Source organism: Nyctibius grandis, chromosome 10 (genome assembly GCF_013368605.1).
Source record: "Nyctibius grandis isolate bNycGra1 chromosome 10, bNycGra1.pri, whole genome shotgun sequence".
NCBI classification, from domain to species: domain Eukaryota; kingdom Metazoa; phylum Chordata; class Aves; order Nyctibiiformes; family Nyctibiidae; genus Nyctibius; species Nyctibius grandis.
This window is the reverse complement of record NC_090667.1, coordinates 23,257,412-23,277,881: the sequence shown is the minus strand read 5'-3', so window position 1 is coordinate 23,277,881 and position 20,470 is coordinate 23,257,412. Positions and strand designations below refer to the sequence as shown.

Below are 20,470 nucleotides of genomic sequence, written 5' to 3'. Positions count from 1 at the left end.
GCATCACCCCACCACCGTGTACCTCCTCCCCACCATCCCCAAGCATTTGTGCTGTCACCCTGTTATGTCCCTGTGGGAGGAAGAACCAGGATGGCCGAGAGGCAGAACCGAAGCTGTCTCAGTCCCAGTCAGTGTCTTTTGACCCCTGAGAGCGATGCTGCAGCTGGGCAGGTATTTACCTCTTCTCACCTCACCTCTGCTCGCAGCGTAATGGATTCAGCTCCTCTGCATCAGATCAACAGCTCCGAGCGCTTTGAAAGGCGATGAGTGAAATCCAACACTTTAAAACAATTCAATATAAACCGCCCAAGGAAGTGGCTGATGGAGAAGCCCTCTCCCACCCTGCGTACCTCCTCCATCCAAATTGCTGTGCAAGCACCTGGAGCAGCCCCAGGGCTGCTTCAGCACTGTGAACAGCCACAGCTCGATGTCCCTGTCCCCACATACGTACCTGGTGGCCCCAGTGATGCTGGCCCGTCCTGATGCCGTTTTGCATCGTGCCGCCCCAGCGCCGCTGCAGGTTCGCCCGCTGCTCCCGGGAACGGCCCTTCCCCAAAGCCACCCGCCTCTCCCGCCCCCAAAAACACAGGCGAGACACCGGCTTTAGCAAAAATGTTTAATCTCTCCTTGATGCGTGTGTTTATTTACAAGTACTAAATCTGAAGAACATTAAAATAGGAAATAGCAGGATATTTACACGATCAAAGGGCGTCCGACCAGCCACGCTGGCCTGCTGCTTCAAGTCTGAAACAATCACACAAAGGTCATCAGGACTCCGGATTTTTTTTTTTTTTCCCCCATTTAATTTTTTAAAACTATTAAAATTCTCTGCCTTTCGCCGGGTCCGCGTTAGGTTTCCCTCTGCTTTCTTAAAGGACAGCTCGTTGTGCGCTTTGGTCAGGACCAGGTGAGCCTGGGGAGGACCCTGCTACCCGTCCCCTGCTCCCCATCCCCAGGCTGGGGCCAGCCCTGGGGCTCTGTCCAGAGGGGGACACCAGGGCCAGGCACGGGGGACACTTCCAGGCTGGACTGCACTTTTTTTTGAACTCCAAAGTGAAGAGAAAAGGCAATGTGAGCTGAGGGGGGGCAGTGAGGGGTCCAGCTGCCCCCGACAGTGGGGGGCAGAGCAGGAGCTCCCCAAAACGCAGGCTCAGGGCAGGGGATGCTTCTCCATCTCACCCCATTTTGGGGCGCAGGTGATACCACCAGTAAGAGGAGCCCTGCGAATGCTTCCCAGCCTCTCCCCGCCTCTCCTCGCTCCTGGGCAGGGTTAGATGGGGACCGCCAGCCCGGCTCTGCCCCCCGTCAGGCTGGGGCGAGGGAGGGAGGACGGGCTGCCTGGCACGATTAAGGACGCTGGGCATCACGTGAAAGGCAAAGGTAGCACCAAGAAGCGCAGGAGGCTGCGGGCAGCATTGCAATGCCCACACTGCCGACTACCACCCTCCCCGTTAGAGGCAGCAAGGGGGCCCCAGAGAGGTGGGAAGATGCTGGGGAGATCCTTTGGTGGAGCAAACCACAGACACCCCAAAGCTCCCCAGGAGGAAGCCAACAGGAACCCATCCCCAGGACCACACCACGGGCTCTCAGCACCATCATGGGGTAGGAGGAGCCAGGCCACAGCACAAGGGGAGCCAGAGAGCACAGCCACACCATGGCACTGTCAGCCTGCCTGGCATGACCCCCAGGAACCCTTCTGCTGCCCAAATCCAACCCAGGCTCACCATGGCCAAGAAACTCGCCTGTCCTTCGAAGCCTGGCTGAGGGAGCACCCACAGTATCACTGCCGGGAAAGCAACAGGCTAATAAACCCTTTATTCCTTACAGTGCTTCCAGCCCTCGTTCACCACCGAGGACATTTTCAGGGGGATGCTCTTAGAAACACGTCTCCATCCTCTCCAACGAGCAATGGGGAGGGTCCCACCATCCCCTCTCAATCACCACAAAAACAACACGCTTGGCTCCCTCAACGCCAACAGAAGCTCCCCAGAACACTCTTACCACTGCAACAGGTCGGACCCACGCCACTTTCGGATAGAGACTTCAAAGCCACCGCTCCCCTTCCACCGGACCGCAACGGCCACCAGCACACGGCCGCCGTCCTCCAGGCGAGCTCCAGGACCTCTGCCAACGCCGCCCCGCCGGCCGCAGCGCGAGGAAGCAGCTTCGGGCCAACCTCGCACCGAAGGGAGCCACGAGCAGCCCGCCCCATCGCGGCAGCAGCCAGCTCTGAAAAGGGCCCCCGAGGGACCCCCGGGAGGATTTTGTCCCACCGGAGCACCCGGGGAGATGCTGGCAGCCGGCAGTGGCCGCGGCGCAGGGCGGGTGGGCACACAGCTGTCCTTTAAGGCTCTCCAAGTACCGTATTTGAGATGTGAACCTCTGAAGTTTTTCTTTTTGCTTTGTTGTTTTTTTTTTTCTTTTGGACGATAAAAATGACAAATTAATTTCAAATTAAAAAAAATAGATAACAGGTCTAAACAAACCTCTAATATTCAACACTTGCAGGTTTTTTTTGTTTTATGGGGTTTTTTTCTTCTGTTTCTTAAAAAGATCAACTCAGACTAAAATCTAGCACAGTCATGCAACAGCCCACAGCTTTCAGAAATCCAGCGACAGCTCAGGGTTCGTAGGTTTGGGAAACAATTATTATTTCTTTTCAAACATAGTTTTGCTGTTGTGGTTGGGTTTTGTTGTTGTTGTTGGTTTTTTTTTTAAATCAGCATCTTCTCCTTTCCCTCCTTATTAAAACAAAACAAAACCAAACAAAATTACAACATAATGAGAGATGTGCAGGCTTCAAACAATTGTTCTGCATGGTGAGAAAGGCTTGGAAATGTCTTCCAGACCATTTGGTATCCTTTTTTTTTTTGTAGTTGTTGTTTGTTTTGTTTTAATTGGCTGTGTAAATTCATTTCATATTTATATGGGTTCGATTCTCCTTCAGTTAACTATACAGCACCCCACTGGGGCACGAGAATTAGATTGTAACCACATATATATATATACACACTTTTATTTTTTTCTTTTTAATTAAAAACTTCATTATTTCTCCCTCTCCCCCCCTTAACTTGTGATTTAAGGGAACGGACAGAAATCAGCTGGGCTTCTTACCACTTGGATTTCGACAGCCCCCCATCTGCCATGGCCTGGGCAGCGACGGGACCTCTCGGTACAGAAAAGGAAAGGGTTTTGCTCTTTTTTTTTTTTTTTTGGAAGTTTTTGGTCACCTGCTGCCATTCTGGGCAGCATTCGGCACCTTCTCATCATCTCTGGAAAGCACAAACCTGCGAGGATCTGACATTTCGAAGGGGGCAGCCAAGGGAGAGACCTCGGGTTTCCCGCGAACCCCGCAGCAGGGCAGAGGAGGCAGAGGGGAGACGGGGTGACAGCAAGGAGAGAAAGGGGGAGAAAGAAGGAAAAGACAGAGAAAGAAAGGTCAACCTTGGGGGGAAAGGCCTGCACATGTTTGGGCTTCCCGGGGCGGGGGAGCAGGCGACAGCCCCGTGGCAGCCGAGCATCCCAGTCCCTCCGCGGGCTGGTCACCCAGCAGGGTTTGCTAGGGGGGACCTCGGTCAGGAGGAGCTGCCTCCCCTTTCCCCAGGGATCTGCTCCCTTCCCCTGCATCAGCACAAAAACATGATGGGGGGAAAAAAATAAACAGGCTTCATTAAGGCTGCTCCAGCACCAGGGGATCTGCCAAAAAAACCTAGGCTGCCTCTCCACGACCCCTCCCGACAGCCCCAAGCCCCCCAGCCGTCCTCTGCCCCGTATCGCCCTGGGACAGGCAGGGGCGGGCAGCGTTGCCCAGACCTCCCCCGCGGCCACTGGACCAGGAAAAGGAGGACGAGCTCCACAAAACACCGACCATCCCTCAGCGATCGCCCGGGAAAAGGAAAACCAGCCTCGGGATCTCCCTTCCTCTCTGATTGTGACCTCCAGAACCACTCCAGCAGCACTGAAATAAGAGCATCTACCCAGCTAACAAAACTCCCACCTTTTTTTTTTTTCTATTTTTTTTTTTCCGCACTAAACAACATTCAAATAAAACATGGCACAGGACGTATTTTAAGAAATACCAAAGCTCAGGGATTTCTCCCTTTCCTGCCCACCCCTACTGCCCCCATCCCCAAATCTCCCCAGCATCAGTCCTTTAGCTTATTTTTTAAAACCGTTTTTGTTAGTTTGTTGCAAAAATTTAGGATCTTTTTTTTTTCCCCTCCCATTTTTTGTTATAACTTTTTTTTCTTTAAATTAAAAATTTTGTTTGTCTCGTGTAAATTGTGCAAATATAGCAGTTAACACTAGTGGCAGAAGGCCAGAGAGAGAGAAGGGGGAAGAGACAGAAGAAGAGAGAGGAGGAGGAGGAGAGGGGGCAGCCAGCTGGGGGGAAGGAGGAGAGAGCAAGTCAAGTACAGTAAAAATAGGAGCCCACCCGCCCTCCCTCCACCAAAGTAACAACAACATCCAAACGCTGTCCTAGAAAGCCCCGCAGTCCCGACCCTCCTTCCTCGTGGGCTCAGGGGCTCTGCCCGGGCAAGGGATGCCCAGCAGGTCCATGGGGCAGGCGACCCCCTTCTCCTCCGCCCGCCATCGCCTCTCCACAAGGTCCCTGCAGCGTCCCGGCTGGATCGGGGGGTTTGTGTGTGTGTGTGTCGAGGGGTTTTATCGATGTTGCTGCTGTCGTCGGGATTTGTTTTTTTATCCGCTAAAGCACGAGGTCTCCTCGTTCGTTCGTGGGAAGCGTGCGGAGGTGCGGCGGCTCCCGCGGGTCCGGCCGGCCCCAGCCCCAAAGTCATCTTCTGCCCGTGGGTGCCGCTGGCCGGCCCTCCCTCCTGCCGCCTCCGCCCGGGATGCTGGCACCGCGCCGCCGCCTTCTCAGCTGCTTAAGGCCATTGTGTCGATCGCCTGCTCCAGCTTACTCCTCAGCCGCTGCCTCCGCGCCTGCTCGTCCTTCTCCAACGCGGCTAAAATCTGGGGGAGAGAAGAGAGAAGAGAGGGTGAGGAGATGCCCTCTTACCCAAAGCGGCTCCTCGTTGCCCACGCGGATGCACTGGCTCATCGATGGCATCGGGGCACAGGGATGGGGTCCCACGGGAAGCGGCATGGGTTCGTTCCCATCCCTAACATGGCCAGGAAAGGGCCAGAGGAGGCACAAGGTGGAGGACACTGCCCTGAGTGCTGCCACCCCACAGGCAGAGCGTCCCAGGACCCCCAAGGGGCTGCAGTAGCGCCAAGGACCTGCTTGATACTAATGAGAAGCCAATTTGCACATGGGGAAATGAAGAAAATGAACATCCACCATCAAATGGAGGGCGAACCCCAAAACCAAGACCACACCACCCTCCCGGCCATGTCCACGACTCCAACAACGCTGAAGTCACAGGGAGGCAGGGGCTGTGTTCTAGAGACCATGATCAAGCCACAAACTGGTTCCATGAACACAGAAAGAACAAACCCATGAGGCTTTGGCTGCTGTCGGTGGCAAAACCTCGCTCGGCTGCTGTCGGTGGCAAAACCTCGCTCACCTCTCCCCAAGGTGGACAGCTGGGGGACACTGGGGTGACGGAGGGGGACACCAGATGGGTGCACCAGCAAAGCCTGCCTTGCTGGGAGCCCTCAGTCCCGTGCAAGGGGTGCACCCACAGACACCCGAGGATGGCTTTCCTCCCTTGAAATCCCCTTTCTCTAAACAAGCTCCTGGCCGTGACGACAGATCGCAGGGTGGAGGGATGGTCCCCTGCCCTGGGCTGGATGCAGCCAAGCCCACAGGGCTGGGGGAGAACTGGTGGCAGGGGGAGGGTGGAGGATGAGACTCAGAGTGCAGAGAAGGGAGTAATGAAGCATAAAACAAAGGGGCAGTTGCCCTCCCAGCAGCCTGGAGTCTCGTCTCTCTACCGTCATGCCAGCAGAGCAGAAAAGCTGATTTAAAAAAACAAACCTGACAGAAATCTCATCTCCTCGGGTGAGCTAGTTGAGAGCAAATTTTTTGCAATTAAATATCAAGGCATCCGTCAAAGGGGACTTGATTAACCATTTCATTGGCCACATAATTGGAAACAAACTGTTGTATAATTAATAGACTTACTAGGAGGCAGGCAAAGTCCATCAGGAGCCCTACAGGTAACTTCTTAATGGGGAATGAGCTCCCTTTGATTAAGAGCTGCCGCAGTGCCGGCGGGCTGCGGAGCGGCGCACAGGGCGGGCTGTGCAGCATCCCCCGCGCTGCCGTGCAGCAGCCTCCGGCCACCGGCTCTCCGCCAGGCTCGTTGGGACAGGACCCGGCTGGGCCCTGACTGCTGGGGCAGTGGGAGATGCCCGATGGGGCATCTATTCCCAAAGGAAGGGGGAATGCTGCATCTCGACACCGGCGTCAGCTCCTGAGGAGGGGAATATCGGCCAGCGAGAGCCAGGCACGTCTGATTTACCTCCCCTGGCAGCAACGACCCTGGGCTGCAGCGGGACTCACCAGAGCTCACAGATTCTGCCACAAACCTGCCGCCGGGGACACTCCCCCGCCATCCATCTCCGCAGCCGCTGTCGGCCACCACACTACACGCCGAATAAAATAACTGTAGTAACACTCATGCAGAAATCAAAACCCCACGTGCCTGAAAGGCGGCTGAGCTGAAACCCAACGAGATTGGTCCGAGAAGTGGAAGAGGAGCCTACGCCCACCACCCGCCTCCTCCGCCTCCCGCAGTCAGACAGCTGGGTACCCTGGGATGCCGAGGTGTCGAACGATTCACAACCTGCCCCTGCATTTACTGGCTCCTCTTTTATCTCAGCCTTACGGAAACAACGCAAAGGAACCCCGTGCCGAGCGTAGGGAGAGACCCAGGTTTGTCACCTGCTGTAAGGAGCCAGGACCACTGATTACCAAGATGCAAGTACCCAAATGAAAATTAATTATGATTTTCATTCACAGCCAATGACAGCATATTATTGCACTGAACAACAGGAAAAATTATTCTCTCCCATTTTGCATCAAAGAGGGTGCAATCGGGCTGTATATAATTGTGCTTAATGAATGAAAACAAACAAAGGGAACAGCTGCGATTTATTAATCCCATTACAAATAATAGAAGAAGTTCCTGAGAGCTGTGAACACACTTGTGATGCTCAGAGAGCGGGCAACAGCAAGACACTCAACAGCTGTGATGCTGCCATTAGTGGGCAAGAAGAGGACCTGTGCCCCTAAAGGGCAGCTCATTAATGCCACATGGTCCCCTCCCTGCTCTCGCCCAGGGCTTGGAGGATTTGTTTAAGGCTTGGGGGACTTTTAGCCTGGAGGAAGCAAGCACCTGATGATGGCTGAGGGATGATGGCTGCCCTGCAGCAGATCTAGATCCTCCAAACTGCTCCTCTTCCATCCTCATGGTAGCCACAGAGCTGTTGTACAAACTGCAAAACCCCTGAAAACCCTTCACAGCCAACTCATCACATAGATGAGGGTCTCCTGGATGTGCCATCCCAAGTCATTTGGGGAGCAGCACAGAGGTCCCACCACCATGGTCACCAGTGCATGGTCACCAGCTGCACAGTGACCACCACGCAGCGCCTTCCCAAGCACCAGTTTCCTCCCATCCCTGTAGGCAAGCCAGGCCCTTCTCCTCCTCTTCACTCCTGCAAAGCACCCAACTCTACGAGGATTTTGGCCGCCATGGTCCCAGCACTGACCTTCAAGTCAGGAGCCAGGTCTGCTACGACCTGTCCATGGACTCCCTAAATTCACATCTCAAAAAGGCGCTGGGAGATGCCTCTTGGGATTGCTGCAGGGTACGATGGGGACCCTGTCTCCTCTCCCTGCGGGGCGAGAGGTCGGCTCTCCCAGCTCTCTCCAGGCGAGGAGATGTTCTGGCACTCTGTCATCTAAATGAGCTGCCGTTCAAACACAGCCGTCAGTCCGCTTTACTGGGACAATAAAGCCTATACTATCATGTTATATGTATAGATTCATATTTTACTGTAGTTACATATTTTATTGCTTTAATAAAAAGATGCGGGGTGTGGATTTGAGTGGTGCTTTACGAAGTTAATTTGTATAAATGACAACAGAGGGGTTTTTAACCATTCTTACTGATGTTCACAAAGCAAGCACTCAAGTGGCCACCACATCCTCTAGCACCCCTGGGAAGCGGAGCCAGGCGCTGCCTCCATAATCACATGGCGTTGGTACCGCCACGGCGCCGGGTCGGTGGCGGTGGATAGGAGAGGTGAGGAGGGGAGGCACACTAAGGTAACACCGTGAACTCTGCTGCCCCGCGGAGCTCCTGTGCAAACGAGTAGAAAAAAGAGGCGTTTTCCACATTACTCACTGCAGAAAACACAGGGAAGGAACAGCTGCCTACACCAACGCCTGGCTCCACGCCTCCCAGACCTCCTTCCCCGCCAGCCCGAGCACAGGCACAGACTACGTTGCTCTCCCGCATTTCATGGGGTGTTTTTCTATAGGAAAAAGCATGGGGACTGCAGAAATGAGGGCAAAGGGGCACGGCTCACAGCCTATCTTGACTCCCCATCGCCGCGTCTTACCTCATCCTTGTACTTGGTGATGTAGGAGTAGATCTCGTGCAGCGCGCTCATGCTGTTGAACTGGCTGAGGTGTAACCGCGACTGCTCCGCCAGGTACGCGCTCATGTCCTGGTCACTGATCGCTGGCATTTTAGCTATATCTGCATAATATCTGCAAGGGGGAAACAGAAAAGTGGGTCGGAAATAGGGACGGGCAGAAGGGGACGAGCCCCGCCACGATGCTTGCTGAGAACAGCCACTGGAGAGGCCAGGTGATGAGCATCTTGCTTCCAAGCAGTGATGTACCACGATTACCCGTTATGACGCCGCTGCTCACTGAGAGGTCTCTGAGCACTCTGCAGAGAGGTCAGCATCATTAGCAACACGCTGCCGATGGAGCAGCGCCTAGCTGCAGAGCAGGGGCTGAGCCCAGCCCAGCCCACCGTGCTGGGGAGCCAGGAGCCGCTGCTCTGAGGGATTTCCCACCTCTCCTGAATCACACATTTTTCCTCCTTCCCATCCCATTGGCATGTTTTGCCACCAAACCACATCCACCAGAATCCTCCATGCCTGCAGCAACATGTAAGGCCTTGCAACCATTCTCCTAAGGCTGCATGTCACTAGAGCCAACGATGCCCCTTTACATTCAATTAAATACTTGGTGCATGAACACAAGACAATTTTACATCCAGCCCTTGCAGCGATACACGCCTGCATGGTTACATCTTTCTCAGCAACAGGCACTCAACACAGCCTATGGCTGCTGCTGGCCACACTCAGAAGTTACTGCTCACCAAAAAGCTATGAGGAGATTTCATTTTCAGTGAAAAATGAGGGTCTGCAGACACATCTGTGAACTCAAAGGATCCTGGGCAGCGGAGAAGATAGCTGATGTCTTAGGGCATGCCTGGATCAAATGACTTGGTGCTTTCCTGCCTTCCTTGTGCTTCTCTGATGGTTGCTGCCAGCAAGATACTACCTTACATTTCCTAGGACACCTTAAGATTTGCAGTCCCATTCCGCAGCTGCCTTGCTGATATGCTCAGCAAATACAGGAAAATGCACACGCAGCTTATATTGTCCAGAATCGTAGTGGAAAATCAGAATATTTGTTTCATCAAAACCCAGGGAGATCAAAGCCTCAGCATCCCGTTGCAGCAGGAGGGTTACACCAAGCAGACACACCAGCAGACTGGCTGCTGAAGTGCTGTTGGAAACCAGGGTTGTGTCCACAGGACTCTATTAATTAAGAAACCCTACCCACAGCAAATGAGCCCTGGCCGCTCCCACCACCTGGAAACAGAGTGCCAGTCTCTCCCAGGTTTGCTTTACTCCTCATGACTCCTCAAACTACTCAGTGAAGTTTCTAGTACAGTGATTAGCATCATTAGCATCATCAGCTGAACGCTGAGGTGGAACATGGCTGAAGCACTTGGATAGGAGCAGATGGCAGAAAGACCACTTGAGGAGATGAATATGAGAATCCACTCCATCCCACAGCGCTGAACTCAGGTAGTGATAAAATACCTGGGCAGTGGCAGTTTTTACAAAGAGGCTCATTCACAGCCAAAAAGTGATGCAAGAGATTTCCTGGATGCTGCCAAGAGAGCAGTGGTCTGAGGTGAGGACCTCTGACTAAACCAGGCATCAAGAGATTCACTACGCCACTAGAAATATCACCCCTAGAGTGATGTCCCCTACAGCTGACATTACTTCTACCTGTGCTGAGGAATATTAGGGACAATACGCCCAACGTTCTCAGTTCCAGCCAGCTTTCATTAGCAGAACAAACCTATAGAGATCCTCCTGGCCACCCTTTAACCCTGTAGGTGAGGGTCCCTGTGGGGAGGGACTTGTGGGAGATGAACATACAAGGGAGACCTGCTGAAGAAGAAAGCTTTTGTGGCTGCCACAGCAAGATGTCCAGGTAACGTGCAGCAGTATTACATTCTGGGTTTTATCGTGACCCAAAGGATGCCAGGAATCCATAATTTTTCAATAAAGTGTGCATGGCTCATGTGGATCAACATCCCAGTCACACCTACCATTTCCAGAGGACACCTACCACACCCATGACCCCGGGAGCAGTCCCCTTGGGTTTCCCCCAGGCTCCCCACCTCCCAAGCCCTTTACCGTGCTATTCCTGCCTCATTCTAGCAGGATGCCCTTTTTTCAGCTGGTGCCTGAACCATGGCAGCAGACAGACCCACGCAGCCGCCCTCGCAATGCTCCCGTCGTGCCTCTGCAGAGCTTTGCAGCGATAACCGTGCCAAAAGCCAGAAATGCTCATTATGCCGTAAATCCCCACAGCAGAGGAGCGGTGGGAGACGCAGTCACACCCAGCACAGGGCAGCTCTGCCCCCTGCTTGGCTGCCTCTGGGACCATACTGGTTGTAAGCGATGGCAGAGCATCTGTCACTGGTGAGATCTCCCACCTCCTCCCCAGGGACACAGTGTGTCTAGACCAATGTTTCGCTCTGGAATTGTTTTATACCTTTTTTCCTCCGGGCACGCACAGAGCTGAATATTTTTGTCATAGAGATGGCAAGGTCAGTGAAATTCACCTTATGAAGTTTGTGATGTTCCTGTGGGACCCCACTCCAAAGCCCCCTCCAGCCCCCACCAAAGAACTTTTTCTCCTATTACAATGCAGCTCATCTCTCATCTCAGCCATCATATTTTAGGGGCACCTTTTCTTCTGATCCAAGCCCTATCTTCCCCGAGGGAAGAAGCTTGTCTTTGTACCTGCCTGTAAAGCACCAGGCATGGCAACGGTATGACAAAAATAACTGTGTACAAGCAAGTATCCAAAGGACGATTTAGGCTACAAAGTCCCACACTTGCAAACTAGAGAATATGACACTTATCATTGCCTGGACATCTTTTATTTGGTTCATTCTGTATCTGGTCTACATACTGAAAAAGGGAAGAGTCCTCACTTTAAAAAAAAAAAACAAACAAAACAAAACATCATGATCTATAGCACAGCTTATCAGCACAAGGGAAAGTTGCATCAGCAACCTGAAATCTGCCGTTTTTTAAGCTTGATGAAGTCCCACTTTACAACACAGCAATATTTTAGCAGTAGCTCTATTTGGAGGGCTTTGGAGGACATCTCCTAGATTTCTCTCCCAAAGGGATAAAGCTAAACACAGCATTATGCCTGAGCGCATCAATTTGCAATCAGTAGCATTCAAACTCTGAACCTTTAACACTGCATTAATTCAGCGGGACAGAAGGATGTCTCTCATCAGCTAACAGTGAACGTAGAGGGTGTCGGAAGGAGTCAGGGGATCTGCTCCCCTTCCTGCTCCTCGGCACAACAGCACTGCCTCAGAGCATGTGCTCTCATCAGGATCCCAGACGAGAGGTACCGATGGATGAGACATGGAAAATGGTAATTTTCAACCATTACAGCAAAACCTGCGTGTATTGTTGTGGTACAAAAAAGGCACTTCTCTAGTCCAAGGCTGATTTCTCACTGCTCTTCAAAAGCAATCAAGGGAGGTGTTAGCAATTCCCTAGCACAGACCAAATTTTTACAACAGAAAACATCAGACAACCTAAAAGCAGAGGTTGCCTTAAGCAAGTCATAAACGGCTCTGTCAAACGGTCATTGCAAACTCATTCCAGGAGATCATCATGAGAAAGCATCACCTCCCAAACAAGAAGATGACCTTCCACAAGCATTAGTACAGTCCCTCTTCAGACAGCTGCCAAGAGGAGTCCTCCCAATGACCCAAGTCCCTCCACCCAGGTAGATTCAATGCAAGTCCTCCAGGTGAAGCAAGGAGCTACTGCCCAGTCTACTCACCTTTCTACCCAGCTCTTGTAGTTGGGGATGTCCTTGGCATACAGCAGTTTGTTGGAGGGAGAGTCTTTTCCTAGCTTGTGCTCAGAAGTTGAGCAGGAGTCCATGAATGTCTGAGCCACCACGGATAGGCAGGCATCAGTAATACTGTTCTTGTGAATGTCGAACACAAACTGGGGGTTCTTAATCACATTCACCCAAAAACGTAGAGGTAGACTGAGGGATGAAGGAAACAGGAGTCAGCACCTGAACCAAGCCCTGCAGGGCAGCTGGCACACACATGCACCTCCAGTTGTGGAGAAGGAGCTCCCCATGACCCAGACCTGGGCAGGCTGCTTTTTCCAGCACCCCAGGGATACAAAACATCCAGGGGTAAATGACTGTTCCCCTCTGCCCACCCCCACATGGCCACAGCTCTCTGTGGAGAAATTCCTCAGCACTGCCAACACCTCTAAAGGCAAACGAAGGCAGCGCAGATCTGCGGTTTCTCCAAGGATCCACTCACACTGAAGAGCCCTTGCTGAGCCCATGGGTCAAACCAGGCATGGTCCCTTCTCTCATATCCACAATCCCTTCCAAGGCGCCGTGTGGTATTTCACACATCTCCCTGTGCTGGAGGAGGGAGTTAACTGGACTCCTCAAGGGACTCATTAGCACATTTAACACCAGAGGAGAATTTAGGCAGCCTCACATGCTGGAAATAAAGCTCTCAGCTGTAGAGGCAGCGGGTCTCCTGGCCAGACACAGACTGGATGTTTGCTGCACACTGACACGCGTGCCACCCTCCGTTCCCCAATCCTGCTGCCCTTCTCCTCTGACAGGAGCATCTCAGGGCCTCCCCCCATCATAAAGCCTCTCCGCTCTGTCATCCTGCAGCACCAACACCCAGCAAATACTTTTATCTTAGACAAAACACACTTCGTTCCCCAGGACTTTCCTCATGAGGGTTCCGGGTGCATGTACATATTTCATTTGTGAAGGGAACGGCCTCGAGAAATTAGCTCCACACATCGAATTAGCGCCCAGAGATAAGCACAGGCATTAGCATGCAGGAGCCTGCATGCCCAGCCCCTGCGGAGCAAGGCTTTTTTTTCCTTCCTTGCCTTTCGCTCCTTCTTTTAATATAGAAAGACGAGTTATAAATCAGTTCCAAGCACTTCCGCGCTCTCACATCTCCATTTAAAAATGTTTCTTTTCCTGCCCTGCTAATTGCCAACAGTTACTGAACTATACAAAAGCAATTTGGCTGCCATTTAACAAATGCCAGACACGGGAATGTACGTACCCGTCTCCAGTAACGGCAAGATCAGAGAGATGAAATCAGTGAGGCAGCAGAAAAGAAAAATGCCGAGGGGGGCTGCGGAGCAGGAGCCGCCGCCTGCTCCAGCCCTGGCCCCAGCACAGCACTTACAGAGGTCTCACCAGACACTCCGCCTCGCTTTTCAGAGAGCGATTAGCAGAGCCCATGGGCTGGACGTCGGGGAGGATGCACACAGGGCTTTATGCTGACAAGGAAACACCTTTAGGACAGTTGAGATGAGAATTGGGGCTGGCATGTCAGGAGGAGGCTGGAGGATGAAGAAGCCCGAGCAGCGTTTGCCCCAAGTGAGATGGGAACAGAGCCGCTGTGGTCCTCAGCAGGCTCCAGCCATCAGAGGGAGCGTGGTGCCTGGGATGCGGATGGAAGGGCTGAGGCACCATCGCATTCCTGGGATTTTTGCTGCTGCAGGAAGGCACGCAAGGGATTTACCCACACCCGAAATACAGAGATATGGGCCTCTCTTGTCCTGGATCGTTTCCAGGGACATACTTCTGCTCCCTGTGGGAGGGGTAGGAAGTATCATTAGCTGTGATATCATTAGCCACCCCCTTGCCTCGTCCCACTGCCCCTCTCCATTACCAGTTACTCTTCCAGGTGTGCCTGACATCATAATCGTTGATCTGATGCTTATCAGCTTGTTCATCCAGGAAATCAAACATGTATTTGATGGCGAGGGGCAGTGCGCTCCCACGATGTGCTGTGCTGAAGATGGTCTCAAACAGGTCATCCACGAATTTTTGCAGGGTGCCCTGAAGAGGAGAAAGAGAGAAGGGCCACTCAGCAACCCCTAGCACCAGCAGAGAGATGAGCCTTTAACTAAAGGCTGGCCTTTAAACCAAGTTCATTTCTATTCCTACCACCTGGAAGAGAAGCACAGTACAGTCTGTGTAACCCTACTGGTTCTTAGTGGTTTATACTGGGAAACAGACACCTCAGTGATGAGATATCTCCTTCACTGCATGATCTGGCACGCTAAAAGCATACAAATAAAAACACCATATAGAGCAAAAACTAAGCGGATATATGCCATAACAGGGTCTTTATTTGAGTCCCATTAAGGTACCCAAGACCTGATGATAAACATGGCTGAACAAGCCCCCGTCCCACGAGGCAAGGGGCCAAGTCACAGGGGAGATGGCTAAGCCCAGTCTCTGCAATCCTGAGCCAGTATCTCCAGCACAGCCCTCTGCTCCTCTCCAGGCACCTCTCAGACACACAGCGCCCGCTCTGCACTAGAGAAGGTTTTATATGTGCTGAGGGAAGGGGAACTCACTGCCATGCCACATGCCCCGTGTAATTACCCTTCCCACATCACTGATTTTGCAGCTTTATCCCAAACACCGAAGGGGACGAGGCGCCTGCCCCAGGACATCTCTGCTTCGCAGTCCAGCAGCTGCTCAAGGATACAGGCAACAGTAAAAACGCCAAAGAGTGCAAAAAACAAATAGGAAAATTCACTCAAGAGATATTCACTGAGGGCTTTGGCACACAAAACCAGCACGTCCAGCTCAGGAAAGAGACCAAGACAGTAGCTCCTCCTGTGCTTAAGCAGAAGGCTAACAAAAAAGCAGTGCTTACCAACTTCTGGACAACCCAAATCACCACCTTTCCCTATCCAGATCTGAAAAGCCAGGCGGCAGCTCTGTGTCTCCGTGCCATACCTTGGTGGCTAAGAGGCGGGTCAGGTAGATTTCAGAGACCATCTTGCTGCCCCGGTCGCCCTCTCGCTGGTCCATGTGGTCGTGGTTTTTCACCAGGTGCCAGAGCTTGGTGCCGCTCTCCAGGTCGGGGGTGATCATGGGGGTCCGTGAGCGCAGGCTGTCAGGGCTGCTGGCTGTCCGCAGCATGCTCTCTGCAAGCACCGAGCACAGGGGGACACTCGTACCCTGCCCACCTCTGCCTTGCCACCAGCCCCTCCACCCCCCTTCCCTCCACTGTGGCTTCAGGGCACATCACAGCCGTGAAACGTGAGCTTTGGGATCCAGCCTCTGCAGTCCCCGTGGACTGTGAGCTCTGCTGGGACCATCCTCGCAGCCCACTGGGCTGAGTTCGAGCCTGACTAATGTAGAGGAGCCAGGACCATCGTGGAAGGTTTTCTGCAGAGGTCTGTCCTGCTCCCAGCACGCAGCTGCCAGGATCCCAGATGCCTCCTGTGTCAGTCTGAGCTGACCACACCATTCCCTTCCAAACCAAGGCTGAAGTATGCTTGCCAGTGTGTTCACTGGAGTCCTCAACTCTGCTCATTTAAGCACAAAGTGCCTCTGTGCCTATTTTAATTAGATTTCAGGGGAATAAAAGGGAGGAGATCCCTTAGCAGCAGCCATCTGACACGTGTCTTTCTCCCCTGAGTCTGACACGTTGCAAACAGAGATGGCTTTGAGGGCATCCGTTCCCTCTCCAACACCAGAATAAACAGCATGATGCAGGAGAGCCGGGGCACATGAGCCACAGTTACAACCACCTGCCCTGTGCCTTGGTCCACAAGCCCAGCCCAGTGCTGCCTCCCCTGCCAGCACAGCAGAGGATGCCCCTGCACTCACCGTATCTGCTGAGGGATTTGGTGAAGGTGGAGGAGTTGGAGATGTTGTACGCCGAGTTCTGTTTGGGCACCAGGGCTACTGAGGAGCCGTCTGTCACCTGGAGGCAGAGATGGTGTGAGCAGGCTGTGATTCCAGAGAGGCACAGGAGGAACAGCCCCGCAGCAGGGAGAAACCAGCCCAGGAGGGATGAAGCTACAGTGTACCCCGCCCCAGGGACATCCACCTCCAGCAAAGGAGACCTATATCTACCTCTGCAACACCTCAGGGGAAGGGGTCAGAAGAGGAACACACCAGAAGCCTTGGCATGAAAATGGCAAAGTAAGGTCAGAGCAGGAAACTGCCTCTATGAGTCCTGGAGATGCCCCATTTAGTGCTTCCTTGAACGGAAGGACCATAAACATGGGGCCCAGGCAGGAAAGTGACTGGAGACCTCCTGACCATGCCCCTGCATGAGCAGCACAGTCTGGAGGGCTGAGCCCAGGCTCTGACCAAGCTGAGGAGGGAGAAGAGATGCTCAGGCTCAAAGCAGCTGGTGACTGCTCTGTGCTCTCCACCATGGGCAGCCTTACCTGGTAGTGGGCCAGGGTGTTTAGCCTCTTCCAGTCATTGTCGATCTTTGTGGTGACATCTTCATCTTGCAGTATGATCCGGGCCATCCTGCCCTGCCGCCACTCTGTCCCCATGAGGGAGAAGAGCTCATGGTTAAGGGGTGATAGGAGCACAAAGCCAAGGCGAGGGTAGAAGCACAGACTGGGCATCAACAAAAGAGACCTTCCACCACCTTCTGAACCCCAGGACTGATGACTGCGAATATGGTGTTCACAACCAGAGCCCAGGAGGCTCCTTTCCCCATCCTCTCTACTGGCAGGACCCACACTCTCATGCCAAGGGTCCCCACAGTCAGTGCCACCAGCACAGCAAAAGTGGACAGGACAAGCACAAATGCTCTGGTCCTGTCAGGTGCCCTCTCCTGTAGAAGATGCAGATTTTCCTGCCTTGAACTGTTTTTTGGCACTTCTGCTCTTAGTCATATCCCTGTCTCCCCACAGGGAAGTTCTTGGCCTCTCTCTTACCCAGGTCCATGTCTCCGGCTTTGGGTCGCTGCGAATAGGGCACCCCCTTGTAGACAGCATCCAGCAGCTTCTCTTTCACCTGCGTGATGGTGTCACAGTTCAGCACCTTGACAGGGATCTCCAGGGCGTTCTCGTTCTCGGGGTTCACGCAGTTGAGGGTCTGCACAGCACAGGGGGGCAGAAAGACTCAAGTGAGAGGTTGTGAGGCACTGGCTGCAAAGGCAGGTCCAAGGACACAGGGCTACAGCTGTGTACAGGCCACGTCTTCTCACCTCCTGGGTCACTGCGGAGTTGCAGCCACACGGCACATTCCTGCTCCCCCTTTCTCTCCACCTCTCCCTTTCGCCCTCAAATCTCCAACTATTCCCAGAAAGGCAGCAATGTCAGTGAAGGAATCCTGGGCCAGCAAACCATGCCCAACTCACCAAAACCTGTCTAGCCTGAGCGATGCCCTGGGCACACTCCACTCCCCTCACAACCCACCTCGGTGGAGATCGAGGTGGTGATGAACCAGCTGCAGGCTCACCCTGGGGAAGGGCCTGGCTTATCATTCAGCTGGACAAAGGAGATGGCTCATATGGAGCAAGAAAAGTATCTCTCCATCTCCTGCAGTAATCTCAAGGCTCTAACTTTGATCCCCACCCAACATGAGCCGCTGGCTGCTCCAGGAACCATGTGCTCAACAGCATCTCTGGCCCCATATCTGCCAGGGCCATGGGGTTTGCTGGGAGAGGTGTGGAGGGGGCTTCAGTTCATGTTTGGCTTTCTCAGCTCCATGGCAAGAGCAAACCTTGCCACGCAAAGACCCCATTTCTGACCCTAGCTGAGATGGACACCACACAGACAGGGCAAGAGGCACCCCAGGGATGCCGGAGAGAACAAGAGACAAACCACTTGCTGCAAAGTGCTTTGAGTGCCTCCAAGGTCTTATTAAATAGCTGTATCCAGCAGCCCTGGCAAGCGTCAGTACCAGTGAGGCTTCCGCTTGCACTAACCAGCATTTTGTAGTCAATCTGCTGCCGGATGAGCTTGTCTTCACTGAGGGAGTAGCGAGCCTCTCCTGTGATGGCATCAATGGGTCCCTTCTCCATCTGCTGCTTGATGGCACAGTAGAGCATGAAAAGCGGTTCCCCAGCACACTCCTGCGGGACAAGGGACAGAGCAGAGGGAGAGAGAGGGGTGAGAAGGTGCCAGGCACCAGCTTTGCCTTTCAAGAACTACCACCATGTCAGGAGCCTGCTGTGGCCCTGCAGCATTGAGCCCTGTACGTGGCTTTACAAAGCCTCTCCAGCCCTTGCTCAAGACTGCAAGGAAGGGGGCACATGGTAAAATTCATGCCATGGAAGAAGTCATTCTCTCCTTCCAAGCCTGCTGGAGGTTGTTCCCTTGTCTATCAACCCCTAGGCTCAGCTTCCCAGAGTTTCCAGACACTCCACGGTGAATTCTGCTCATTTTACAGGGCAAAAATTAGTTTAAAAGGTTAAATTCAGGGCTAGTGAAAAGCAGGCTGGGTCTGGGGACTTTGTGTATGGGATATAGCCTATCTTTTGAGCTGGCCCAGTCAAGAGAAGCACCTGAGGCCTGGAAAGGGCATGCTGCAGTGGGACAGCCTGGGGGCTCTTGCCCAGGCATTATGATGCAGTTCTGGCATCTGGCATCAGGAGCCCAGGCTCACATGAGAGAAGGTCAAAGAAGGTTTCTCCATATGACAGCTGGGCACAGCCAGACAGATCCACTGGGAAGGAAAAGCAAGAGAGCAACTCACTGACAACCCTACCCTGAGTCTCCAGCTAATGGAGGGGAACAGGCAATTGCAGTTAAACCATTTGCCACCTACGTGTCCTCACTGCCAAACCCCTATAGTCAGAGCCAGCTTTAGCCACCAGCCAGAGCCACATCAGCATCTATCCCATAGGTGGGAGGGAAGAAGGGAGAGGGAAACTGGACCAGACACTTCCCCTGAAGATGCTGGAACTGCAGCGACCCAGGAACAGCAAAGGACCTGCAAAGGCTGGAGGCACCAACCAGCCTGGAGCCATGAGCTGGCGTAAGGGGGCTGGAAGTGGACACCCCTTTATCACCCAGGGCTAAAACCTCTCACCCGAGCTGCATCCCAACGAGCCCTTCCAGATACAGGCATTAGCCCTAAGGGAGAAAAAAGGGAAGTTCCAGCAGACCTTACCCCACCAGCCCTCACCTCTCCCTCCTGGACACCTCACAAATAAATTGTACTTTGGTGCAAAGTGCGGCTGCTCTCCCTGTCACCATATGCTGTTAGCATCTCGTTAGCATCTGTGGTAATTAAAGAGACAGCTGCTAACGAGCAGGAACAGGCATACATCATCCCCAGACCTTCTGACAACATGCCTGTCTTTGAAATTATGTTTCATTTGCAGACTTGGCTTCATTAAGTCAGCTTGGGAAAGCGAGAGACCCGAGGTGGGTGCTACGCTGCGCGCTGCCGGCTGCCCGGCATGGCGACAGTGCCAGGCTGGCACAGAGCGGGGAGCCCTCGGGGGCTCCCACAGCACCCCAAGCCCACCCCTCCGGCCACGGCGGAAAGACTTGAGTAGCTTCTTTTGGTTGCTTGTAAAAACTCCTCATAAAACTTCCAAGTGGTGTGGATGGAGGATAGCTTGGAGCGGGACTCCTGCTCCCATCTGGCACAGCTGCTCCCGTCTCAGCCCACAGATTTGCCCCTCCGGCGAGGCATGGTTGCTGCCCCTCCATCTGCAGCTCTGCGCCCGCCTCTGGGGATCCCCACCGAGAGAGGGGGACTTTAGGCATCACAGCATCACCTTCTCAGGCTGACGGGGAATAAAACTTTTTGGATGCGTGGATTAGTGCTGGCCCTATGGCCTCCCCGGAGGGGTGGAGGCATCAGTGATCCTAGTGATGGGTATGTCACTGCTCCAGCACCAAGCAGCCTTTTGGGGGCTCCTGTGTGCCCCAGGATCCTGGTCTCCTTCTGACCTGTCGGGTACCCTAAGGTCAAGTGAAACAGCCCCTCTGCCCTGTGCCACTGACTGCACATCCTCCACATGGCAGCTTGGCTTCCCCACCTGTTCTAAATGTGGGTCCTACCCTTAAAATGAAAACCTCTCCCCTGACCTCACTGTTCCCACCAGCTCTTGAGGACTGGGGCCAAGATGCTGCCATGGGTCACAGCTCACTGAGCCACAACAGATGAGGATGGTTTAGGGCTTGTCCC

The 20,470-nt window shown here is 53.4% G+C and overlaps 1 protein-coding gene across 1 annotated transcript in view; it reads right to left on the bottom strand.

Moving 5' to 3' along the window:
- Positions 1 to 677: 677 nt before the first annotated feature.
- The window catches only part of PLXNA1 (plexin A1), a 121,623-nt gene continuing 101,830 nt past the window's right edge, over positions 678 to 20,470 (bottom strand). Inside the window, exons 24-32 of the mRNA XM_068409722.1 lie at positions 18,255 to 18,401; positions 17,260 to 17,419; positions 16,756 to 16,859; positions 16,187 to 16,283; positions 15,308 to 15,498; positions 14,226 to 14,395; positions 12,329 to 12,541; positions 8,536 to 8,686; positions 678 to 4,974 (exon numbers count right to left, since the gene is read on the bottom strand). Coding sequence (XP_068265823.1) covers positions 4,879 to 4,974; positions 8,536 to 8,686; positions 12,329 to 12,541; positions 14,226 to 14,395; positions 15,308 to 15,498; positions 16,187 to 16,283; positions 16,756 to 16,859; positions 17,260 to 17,419; positions 18,255 to 18,401 — 1,329 coding nt within the window. The 3' untranslated portion in view covers positions 678 to 4,878. The remainder of the gene's footprint in view (positions 4,975 to 8,535; positions 8,687 to 12,328; positions 12,542 to 14,225; positions 14,396 to 15,307; positions 15,499 to 16,186; positions 16,284 to 16,755; positions 16,860 to 17,259; positions 17,420 to 18,254; positions 18,402 to 20,470) is intronic.